This window comes from Peromyscus maniculatus, chromosome 2, assembly GCF_049852395.1.
Source record: "Peromyscus maniculatus bairdii isolate BWxNUB_F1_BW_parent chromosome 2, HU_Pman_BW_mat_3.1, whole genome shotgun sequence".
Taxonomy (NCBI): domain Eukaryota; kingdom Metazoa; phylum Chordata; class Mammalia; order Rodentia; family Cricetidae; genus Peromyscus; species Peromyscus maniculatus.
Window position 1 is genome coordinate 32,150,753 of NC_134853.1, and position 12,304 is coordinate 32,163,056.

A 12,304-nucleotide genomic window follows, 5' to 3' on the forward strand; every position below is an offset into this window, starting at 1 on the left:
CTAGAAGTAAAGGCTCAGAGATTGTTTCTCCATGGGTTGAATTGAATTGAAAGACTGCCTTCGTTTAGAAAAGACAAGAGTCCAAAAGACCATTTGTCAAAAATATACCAGAGATAGACCTATTTAACTGGAATTATTTTAAATGGGCCATACTGTCTGCATCAGGATCACCAGGGTATCATTAGCTCTGATTATCTTCCTGAGTTTAATTGACACTTAACAAGGTACAGCTTTCAAAGAGATGTTTTATTCCTCTAGTATTTCCATAATAACAGATTGTACTACTACAAATTCAGAATTTCAGCTTTGTGGTATGAGAAGGCAAAACACTGTTTGCTCAGAGTAAACATGTTCTTTGAGTATACATGAAAACTTTAGAAGACACAAATTCATAAGCTTCTTTGTCCAAAATGCAAATATTTTTTCTTCAATTTGTTCTTAAGATGCTTTAGTATATGTAGTCAAAGATGTTGTAGTTACTGCTACTGCAAGAGTCTTACAGGGAGAAGGTGAATTTCAATCCCACCCATCATCCAATGCCAAGCCTTTGTGACTGGACTCCCTCTTCCACTACTGGGTGATAACTGACAAGAACACACTACAAGAATAGAAACAAAGGCACCTCTGAGCAGCCAGGTGACACCATTTGGGCCTGAGTCATGGTAACACAGAGAGATAAGGAACTTCCTTGTTTATGAATAATGGTAAGGCTGACTAGGTCCTGTGCTCAAAAATCCAGGCTTACAGAGTCAAGCAATGCAGATTTCATTTATACAAGTGCATGGAAGCCAATGCATCTACAGACAAGGGCGAGTCTCTTCATCATTTCAATATCACTTGGATATTCATGAAGCACTGGCTATACACAGATACTTTTCATTTAATTTCTGCTACACAGCTGTGAGATAGATATTGTTATGATACTACCCTGTGCAGATGGAGAACTGGAACTCAGAGAGAGAAGGACTTGTCTGAGGTCAAGTGCAGAGACAATATGAAAGCCCAGATAGTGGACTATGCTCTTACTCACACCAAAGTGTGGTCATACCAGCAACATCAGCACCTAGAAATGTTTATGAAGGGTCAACTCTCCATCTGTGTACCAGAACTAAGAAATGAGGAAGTCTGGTAGAGGGTACAGTGATGTGGGATAACTTGGCCAGCAGGTAAGTATTATGTTATATACCATGTGTCAAAGCAGCAGTTCTCAAGCCTGGGTGTCTTACAAACCACACGGAGGACTGTTGACATGGTTCTGGATCAGAAGACTGAGAGTAGGGCCCATGCATCTTCATGTGGACTAGACCTTGAAAAGGAAAGCCCTGGGAAAAAATATTCCCTGAAGCCAGATTAGCTTTGTCATCTCCTTTAAATCCTGTGATTAGAGTATCTGACCCACGTTTGAAGAATAAATGAGTCAGAATGTCTGCATACCTAGGATATGGACTGGAGACAGCCTACTGCTGATTGTAATGTACAGAATGCCTTTCTAAATTTCCAAGCATAGCATGGTCTGCTCATTTATACTAAGGAACTGTCATGTTGCCCATGACGGGACAGATTTTCAGGCAACTTACTCTTTCACTTGAATATGGCACTCTAGATTCCCCAGAGTAAGTAAACACATATATTTTGGAAAGGAGGATGAAAAATGGAAAGGGGTACATAGATAATAAGGCAGGATTGAATGGGTTTAACAAAATAGGCTGTAAGGAGATGGATGATTTGAGTTGGCCAAGGTTCTGGATGTTGTTTCAAATCTTCAACCACCTGGGTTAAGACTTGACAAGTTATTAAGATGAAAAGGGAAAGAGCTGGGACAATACCTCATGTTGATAAAGTAATTGCCTTCAAGCACAAGAACCTGAGTTCAATAGAATCCTAGAATCCATGTATAAAGAAGGCAAGCATGGTAGTTCCTACTTAAAACCCCATCATTGGATAGTCAGAGACAGGCAGATTCCTTAGATTTACTCTCCAGAGAGTTCTAGATGAGTGGGTCCTAGGCCAGTGATAGACTATGTCTCAAAGAAAAGGATGGATATCATCAGAATCCATACCTGAAATTGTCCTCTAACCTCCACACATATGCACACATGTGCACACACACATACACACACACGTTGAAGGGGAAACAACTGTAGAAGAAATAGACTATCTTTTCAATTAGTCTGGTTCAAACCTGTCTGAAGGAGGTTGATTCATAGTTGACTGAAGGCTATGGAAACATCTTTAATACAAAATATGAGTCACATGACACATTTTAATACATTTTGAACAAAGAGTTAATGACTTGATAAACATTCTAGGTTGCCTAGGAAATAATGATATGAATGTGTAAAGGAATGAAAAAATAAAAGAAAAACTAGAATAGAGCAAAAAGCCAGACATTTCTTAGATTTCCTCAACTGAGTGAAGAATGGGATTCTCTAAACCCACACAAACATTTGAATCCAAGACAAGACATTTTGTAAATACTCCCTCCACGACAAGTGGCTATAGCTCTCCATCAGTGAACCACAGTGAGCTTTCTGAGCACATGAGCTGGCTGGACACAGAGAAAGACCAAGCATTGACTGTAAGATCTGTGTTGACAAGAAAGAACTCTAAAACTTAACTTTGAAAACATTACAGATCTCAGGAGCAGGACTTTGAAGTGTGGCTTCTCTTGCCAGAATTCCCAAGGTCACTAAGAGTGATACTGTGTTGTGTGAAAATGGCCATGTGCAAATTGCGTTGAATTTGATTAAAATGTGAAGAATTTTTAATGAATAGATGCAATGATTATTAAAGAGTCCTAGCCAATATTGTCCACATTTAAAGATCAGGGCAAACAGAGAGAGAAAGAAAGGACATGGAGTTGAGTGGGTACGGGGTGGAAAGGATCTGTGAGGATTTGAGGGAGGAGAAACTGTGATCAAAAATATATATAATTTTTTGAAAAAAAAAAGACGAGGGAAAAAAGAAATGAGTTCTCAAAAATTGTATTTTAACTAAAATTTTTTGAGAAATTTTAGTCACAGATTGTTAAGTAAACTGGAACAACTTGGTAGTCTCAACAATGTGTTCCCCTGAAAGTTTCTCTGAAAAGAAGAGCGTGCTGCAGAGGTCTACTTGCACCCTGTGACTGGGTGATAAAGGGTAACTTCGGATGGGAGAATATGATGATCCTTTAAACAGTTTTGGGTGGTGTCAAGATGTCTTGGGGTTAAAATGCTTACTGCCAAGCCTGATGACCTCAGTTTGAGCCCTAGAACTGACACAGTAGAAGGGAAGCAATTCCCACAAGTTGTCCTCTTTTTATGGTAAATGCACTCCCCACACACAAATAAATAAATAAATAGATAAATAATGAAAAGATTTAAACCACAATGTTCTACATTATTTCCATAATTAATTCATCTATAAAATATATGACTAAAAGTCTTTCACACATGCTGGGTTTTGAATTATATTCAGAGACAAAATAGTTACCTTCTGAAATATAGATACAACTAAAAGACCTCTCCCAATAAAAGACTGGCATTACTCCTATCCCAGCCCCATTATCTCAAAACTGTGGAGTACCACTTCCACTTTGAATTAATTGGGATTTGGGGTAACCAAGAAAAAGATCGTAAATAAGCAAAGCTCCATGTGTTCCACTGTGTGATATTCCAAATGTCTTTTGCTTATTGCTTCAGATGTTCTGCACATGACCAGACACTGCAAGGGATACCTGGAGAATGGCTTCAGATGGCAGCTGCCTCTTGGCCTCAGAATGGAGGTACCAGGTTCACAGCCCTTTTTAGGGCAGCCAGCTCACACTGAGTGGACGATAGGGGAACATCAACGCCATAGCCTTGACTTTGGGGAGGGCTCCGAAGGGTCATACCAGGTTCAGAACATCTGAGACCTTCAGTTGGAAATAACTGAATCCTTCTGTAAGACCTTCTGCAGCTTCCCTTTTATGTGCTCACCTGAAAGCATTGTCTCCTGACTTCCCTTCATGATAGACCCCACTTCATAGCCCTTCACCCCAGGAGAGCTGAACTTGGAAAAATCAGCAATCTTTCTAAACGACTCTTTATAGAGAATTAAACAGATCAAAAACTCAGGCCTCTTTAACCAGGTTGGAATATGAGATTCAGGACTGACCATAACCTTAAGTTATTATTGCCTCAAGAATGAACTGTCTGAGCTAGCCCACTCTCTTCTTCCTATTGGAATTACTTCATTCATTACCTAGATATGTAGAAGTGGTATTGCTATAATTAATGAGGCAGTTCCACGTAGTTTATCGGTTAATTAAAGAAGGTTTATTTTAGGGGTAACTTATAACCAATAAGGGGTTGATTACAGGATCCTGGAGAGATGAGGTACAGTTCAGCATAGTTCTCTGGGGAACTCTGACCTGGTCTGCAAATCCAGCCTGCAGGACCATGAGGAACTAAGATGGTGAACACATATGCATCTCAGGTCTTAAGGGGTCTCCTCTTGGCCACACCCCAGGGGCAGGTCATAGGCAGGTGTGGCAGTTATTTGCTGCCATACTAGGGGTAGTGTTTCAAGGTCAAAGCTGGAAGAGCTAGTCACTCCAGAGCGACATTACACCCCTGGACCCTAAATTGTCCAGGGACTGAGCATCAGGACATCCTAGATTCATCCTGTAAACAGCTGAAATCTCAAACCAGATGGTAAAACACCACAGTTGTCTGACTATTCCCCTGAGAAGGCCATTTCTCAAACTGACTAGTCAAGAAGACAGACAGTGCAAGTTTTGTATGTTGGAACACAGGCTGTCTTTCCCCTGCAAGCTCCTGAGTGAGGGTCCAGCAGATACCTGGGCCTCTTTAAGTCTCTCTCCAGGTACATGGAAAAAAGGCAGGATGTGTCTTCTCTTCTGTTACTGATGATGCCCTTGTATAGCTTTTCTTGTATCCTCTATTGTCAGCTAGTACTATTGTGTAACTTCTCTTGTGCCATTGTTATAGATAACAATTGCAGACCTATGTAGAACTATTGCAGTGTAGCAATGCTGACCAAAAATGAGCAAATTCTGTTTGGTTCTAGTTACAGCCTTTTTAGGTATCAGAAAGGTTCATGGCCAGCTGAAGATGAGGATAACCCCCATAATTAGGAAAGGTCCCTAGGAGAGATAGTGGTAACAGACTCTAAATAATTCCAGTGTCAGAGAGAAGATATCCTGGTATGAAAAGTGACAAGTTCCTAGACAGAATGGCTACCTACTTTAGGACAAAAGCAGAATTGCCTGGAGGCACCTCAGTAACTTCTTCATGTCCAAGACAGCATGACCTTTAAAAGCATGGTATTGGACAACCCATATCCTAAATCAATGGGTCTCAACCTGTGGGTCACAACCCCTTTGGGGGTCAAATGACCCTTTTACAGAGGTCACCTAAGACCATTGGAAAACACAGATATTTTACATTGTGATTCATAACAGCAGCAAAATTACAGTTATGAAGTAGCAACAAAAACAACTTCATCGTTGGGGTTACCACAACATGATAACTGTATTAATGGGTCACAGAAGGTTGAGAACTACTGTCCTAGAGGGAGGAGTGTTACCTTAACTTAGCTTCCTTGGAGCCATGATCTTCCTGCCCCATGCAGGCTCTATTGCGTTCTCAGGATCCTGAGGCCTGAGTAGCCAGAGCTGCACCTCAATTTAGACAGTTTTAATCCAGAATGGTCTGATGCCTTCTCATAATCAGAATGGCTTGTTTTGCCCTGGAAAAGTAAGCCCACTGCTCTGGAGACCAAGGGAGCACATACCTTATGCCTTCTGACCCCAATTTCACAAATCTCTCCTCATCCCAAGAGAGGCTACCCCTTAATTGAAGCTGCAGAACACTGTGGGATCCATCTTGGACCCTGGCACATGGAAAGCAAAGGCCTAAACGGGACCCATCCTGAGCTACCAAGGGTCATTGGGTGTTTCCTGGGACAATAGCTCAGCTTTACATATGGCTTCACTCATATGCATTGACTCAGGAAGATCTGCACCAGTCTAGCAAGGTTAGCAAGGGGCCTGCTGTGCAATCCACACATTTTTCAGATTGAAAAATTAGAACTTGGGGCTAACTAAAGGGCATTAATTTTTTTCTGGTAAAAAAAAAAAACATTATATAAAGGAATATAAGTTAAATCACAGTGAGTCACATATTTAATAAAATCATCTGCTTAAAAGAAAAGATAGAAGCTTGTGCAGAAATTCCTAGAAATAATGGCCAGCCTAATTATGAGCATGAGCTGAATCTTGAAGCTTAAAATCTCCTTTAGCAAAAGGTTAGAGAGAGAAGCTCTATTCAGGGGCTGAGAAGGGGAGGTAGGGAAGCTGTTACAGGCAAGGCAACTGATGGTCCGGAATGCGAAGTCTGTTCTTTAAGCCGAGGAGGAAAGCTGTGTGCAGGCTGTCCATGCAAAGGTAACTAAGCTGTGCCCACAATGCCCAAGGACAATTTAGCATTCTTGGGACCATGTGCATGGGCTGCTCCTCTTCTGAAATGTCAGTTCTAACCCTCTGGGAAACAGGAAAGCATTTTAATGACAGAAAATCCATTCAATAGGCATATGTTCCTCAGAGGCCTGTGAGGACACATTTACTGGAGGCCAAATAAGAACCAGTCACAGCTTAAGAAGGAACCACCACTTCCTTGTGGTGCTCAGAGATTGAGAGTGGTGGAACCCTTGAGTCCTGAGGAGCAGGAGGAATTGGACTGAAAAGTATACACAGTCTGCATTTTGCTTTGTAACTATACAATAAAGAACTAGTCGTTCCTTTGAGTAAATCTTCCCATCAAACTAAGAAGAGATGTGAGTTTTATCCATGCCGATTTTTGAATGTCTTGAAATTATGCCTTTAACTCTGTATATGATCATGTGTCACCTAAGGATGCTAAGCAATATTTCTGAGTTAGCTATTTCCCACAGAACTACTAACCCTTAAAAGGCTCACTGCTTCTGGAGATGTGGGGACTGCTGAAGGACCCTGGAAAGTGCTCTAAACACAAAAATCTCTCCCTCAAAGGACCCATCCTGACAACAGGTCATGTAAACCGCCTGCTGAGCTCCATAGACTTCCTTTGTTCACAGGGAAGCAATCTACTTTACCACCAACACTGCAGCACAGAGCACTCTGGGAAGTCAAGATCCACAGGGTGCATCTCTAGGACTCAAGAAGGCTTCTGGAGAGCCAGGGCCGCCCCCACACCATCTCTGTAGGACATGTTCATAAAGTAGTGGCTTCTTAGGTGTTGTTTTGTGAACTCCGCGGATTTAGCCAAACATCTCTAGGCTCTAGTTATTGTCGTTCCGGCAGGTAATTTGTGCCGGGAGTAACAGTAATTTAATGTTATTAATGAAAATAAAGGCTAATTAGGAAAAAACGAACATTTGAAAATACGGAGCACTCACAGATGAATTGTATTTCTGTTTCTTTTATCTACTAGAAAGGATAGGTAACACTTTGGTTGCAATAACCAGGCAAAAGTACAGTCAGACACATCTAGCATTGTATCTTGTTGAACATACCTGCAACCCTTCAATGGCCAGTTTAAGGATCGAAGGTGTCAATTTGGAGGCTTGTTTGAAGGAAAAATTACTCCAGTCTATAATTAAAATGAAACCATTTATCTGCAGCTCAGGATCTTCGATAAGGACTTCCAGGGACAGCAGAATGGCACGAAGGATGTCTGTGAAGGAGTTCCTGTGGTCAGAACAGAAAGGAGAGTGTGTGTAAGTCTAGAGAGTTCACAGACTGCACAGTGTGTGTGGTGACTGCTGTCCTCACCCCACGTCCCCATGAATCCTGCATGCAGACTCACAGAGGTTCTATATGCAGAATGAATAAAAATAATTTGCTGAATATCCTGGAATAATGCTTCAAAGTGGCCAGGATGGGTGCTTCCCTTTGATTTGGTCACAATGGCATCTTGGACTTAATGAAATGTCATTCTTCTGAATCCCATGGCTCTCTGTACTCTGCTTCCACTGCATCACCACTCACACCTTGCAGAAACAGCCCCGCCCCTACGCTTTGATACCCATGGGACAGGGGCTGGGATACAAACCTGGCACTATCTTCAGTACCTAGGCATTCAATGAATCATTGATGAACAAATGGAGTGAAATCTCAATCACAGGTGCTTATTTGAATTAAACATCTTTTGTTTCTTTTCTATGCTATAACCTTGTAGAGTGTATAAAATAAACACCCATGCTATTCTTGCTATGTTTTTAGTTTTGATTCATGGGTAGCAAAAATAGTAATAAATAAAGCTGGAAGAAGAGTTTATTTTCATTTAAGGTCTACAGGTTGTGATTCAGAAGGGACATCACTTTGAGTACATCCATAACTATGACAACAGGCAGATGAATACAAACTAGGGTGATAGTTCTCCAGGGCTGTACATAAGCCTTCACATCACAGGTCCAAATAACAGCTGACTTTCATTTAAATAGTTTTCAGACATGATAAAATGATGGCATAGGTACTTGCAAATGAGGTGAACTGAAAATTTAATGTGTTACAAGATTTTTATAATCAGTGTCTGATGAGCAAGAAGATCTAAGCCTGGATGTCAAGTGTTTGTAAATTCTACGACTTCCTTTAGACCTTGATAAAAACCAGAAGCTTGGTTATGTGAAGTCTGTGTCAAAGAATTGGATTCCTAAGATGATCAATCTGGTTCTGAACCCTAACCAGAATGCCTGCAGAATGGAGTTTGAGCACCTATAATTGAATCCACCCCTATTACAAGCTCAGGGTTTTGTTTCACGTTTGAAGATATGTTAGAGTGCCCTGTCTCTACTTTCAAAGATAATAGTTGTGTGTGTGTGTGTGTGTGTGTGTGTGTGTGTGTGTGTGTGTGGAAATGAGCTACATGAGTTGAGAGAGGTTGATACTATTTGCTCAGTCTGGTAAGAGGGTATGAAGAGATCATGGCTTGGGATAAACCTTATGTGAACAGGCTTTGGGTAGATAATTCAAATAATAAAGAATGAGGTATTTCAGGACTAAAGAGAGACCTGAATAAAAATAAACAGCCCACTCTGTTTCTGCCCTTCATGAAAGTTCTGTTTCTCTGACACTGAGCTAAAATATTCCTTCCTCAATATACCCACTTAGATTAGACCTGATATATGGGGGTGGGTAAGCGTTCAGAGCTGCCCACATCATACACTTTCAACTGTGCAAACATGATGCTCATGGACCTGTGTGACCTCTAGATGGAAAGAGTTGCTCTGGATGCTCTTCTTATCATTAGTGTTTTCTTAAAAAAAAAAAACAGCCTATTTTAGAGATGCTGTGGTTTTAGAGACTTAGGGTCAGTTTTCATGGAGTTGGTTTTGCTGTGGCTTGGATTTCAGTTTACTTTGTCACCAGACAACTTACTCAAGTCAAAAACACACCTTTGTCTTGTGAAGAAATATTGATTTAAGAGGAACATGGAACCAAAACTATGTGTTTAGGTGATTTCAAATGGTAATATAAAAATATCCAATGGCAGGAAATGACCATTGGAGTACCAGGGAATCTGAACTTGGATAAACTTTCTTAACAAGAGCAAATCTAGAAATAGAACCAGGGCTGAGAATCTGAGTCTTACATGAACCCTGTATACAATATTGGAAATAAAGGGAGGAGAATAAAAAAAACAATAAAAGATGAAAATATCAAGACAGGATGGTTTAATAAAAAGAAGAGAATGTTCTCATGAAGGAAAAACTATTTCTATGTCACTGACCCCAAATTCTCATGTCCAACCTACTCCTTAAGGACATAGTTCCTTGTCTGTGTGATTTGCCTTGATTCATTGCATGTAGACAGACAAAAAATGTTGCCATTTTTAGCCTTGTTCTTCAAGGAGCTGACATGCCATCATGTTCTCTTTCCCTTTTACTAATGTCCTGGTCAAATCATACCACAGCTAGAGTGATGGACTGAGAATGCGACACACACAAGACAAGAAAACCCAGCTGGCTGGCTGGCAGGTCTCCCATAGGAAGCAGAGAGGCCGGTCTCAACCTTGCCTAGATAAACTCCCCACAGATAGAAAAGCAGAAATAAACAATTGCTTTTTAAACTACTGGGTGTTGGTATGGTTTGCTATGTGTCAATAACTGTCCAACACAAGAGGACAGATTTAAAAGCCAAGGCAACAGCAAAGTTAAGGAGAATGGGGAAGGAGAAATAACCAACATGTTCCCAAGTAGATCTTGTTGTTTAGTTGTTTACTTGATTGATTTTCTGTGACTGGGTCCCACTATGAATCCCAGAATGGCCTCAAATTCCCAATCTGACTATCTCTGTCTCCCAAGTGCTGGGAATATGGGTGTGAACCACATTTCCAGCAACAGAGTACTTCCCGAGGGAGTTGTCAGAGAGCACTTTAGTTGATGGTTGAAGATAGAAATTGGTAATGAAAAAATAATGAATATATTTATTAAATTAACTATTCTCTATATTATTTTACTTCTTAAGTAAGAGATGAATCTTTTCCCATAGCATATTCACTTGTGTCCACTTCTAACAAAGACCAGAATTTAGAGCAGGCATCGGCAGGAAGGACAATGGTCCACACGTGAGATGATTCCAGGAGTCAAGTAAAACGATTGTGGACTAGTTTCCCTTCCTAACATTCGCATGCTTCACTTTTTTTTTTTTTTTTTTTTTTTCGAGACAGGTTTTGCGCCTTTCCTGGAACTCGCTTTGTAGACCAGGCTGGCCTCAAACTCACAGAGATCTACCTGCCTCTGCCTCCTGAGTGCTGGGATTAAAGCTGTGCACCACCACTGCCCGGCTCATGCTTCACTTTTATAGATGACCTGATGGGCGGGGAGATGGCAGATGGAACAGTATGATGAGGCTTCATTGTCACTGGAGTGTGGCCTTGCCACTTACCTTAGCTGGAAATACACCCTCGATTTCCTGAGTACTTGGCTTCCTCATTTAAATTTCCCCTTCCTCTTTCCTTTTTGTAATATGCTTCACTTGTGAAACACTCCTAGCTGTTTGGAATTTAAAGTAGCCATCAAACTAAATAATGTATGTCGATAATCCACTCTGGAGGATTTGGAGCATAACTGCCCACTCCATCAGTACTGGCTGGACATGGCGATTCCTGCCAGAAGAGCAGAGAAGAGTCACTGCATGGCAGAGAAATCTGGGGACACAGCTGGAGCCAGGGGACCAAGGGCGGTATCACCAGAAAGAAATTACAAAGTGCTTTTTCTTGCTAGGATGTTAAAAGTGGCACTTTATTTCTAGAACTGTCCTCCCCCACATCATACTGTCAGAGCAATAATGAGGAAAACACTAAACACCTTTCACCTGATGGGCATTTCCCGAAGCGGATGACCAGTATTTCTCACAGTTGTCAAGTATGTCAAAACACAAAGAAATTCTGAGCAATTGTCACAGTCAAAAGGACTCAAAGGAAACATGACATCTAAATGTAACATGATCTCCTGAGCGGGATCGTGAGACAGAAGATCCAGTGGTCAAAACTGAGGCGATCTCAATGATGTGCAGAACACAGTGAATAACTGAATCTGGTTCCGTGATTGTGACAAACACTGCAGACTAAGACATTAATCCAGACACACCAGCTGCATGCAGCACAAAAAGTGACTCTGCGGCACCCTCAGCATGACTTTTAAGGCTAAAATTGTTACAAATACAGTTCTTTTGAATGAAACAGGCCCGCCAGAGCTTGTGGCATGTCACCATGAGTCTTCATGCTCTAATAAGGTTCCTAGGCAAACCAAAATGGCCATTAACAATTCAACCAAAGGCAAAAAGCCATTTTCAGAATATCTTCACCAGATGAACTAATGTAGACATGGATTGTTTAACTCTAATAACCCAGAGGAAAAAGATTCTTTTTTGCCTGCAATCACAATTAGATCAGACTATTTTAGCATGTGTTTCAGAATGAAATAACAGATGAAAATTGGTATTTACATTTCATTCATTCTTTTCATAATTTGCATAGCCTTTGAATTGTCAGAGTTTAGTGTGAAATTTTTAACCTCATATGAAAGCACCATGTGAACTGTAAATTGCCAGTGAAATGTGAGGAATTATCCTAAAAGGGGAAACCTTTGAAATTTCCCCATAAGAATTTCAATTAACTAGGACTCAGCAGTGGGTTTTTTTTTTTTTTTTTTTTTTTGGTTTTTTGAGACAGGGTTTCTCTGCGTAGTTTTGCGCCTTTCCTGGAGCTCACTTGGTAGCCCAGGCTGGCCTCGAACTCACAGAGATCCGCCTGCCTCTGCCTCCCGAGTGCTGGGATTA

General features: G+C 40.9%; 1 protein-coding gene across 2 annotated transcripts in view; it reads right to left on the reverse strand.

Moving 5' to 3' along the window:
- Positions 1–12,304, reverse strand: part of Clvs1 (clavesin 1) — a 238,555-nt gene that overhangs the window by 100,859 nt on the left and 125,392 nt on the right. For both annotated transcript variants that reach the window (XM_042270869.2, XM_006993207.4), the window contains one exon: positions 7,537–7,711. In XM_042270869.2, coding sequence (XP_042126803.1) covers positions 7,537–7,711 — 175 coding nt within the window. The remainder of the gene's footprint in view (positions 1–7,536; positions 7,712–12,304) is intronic.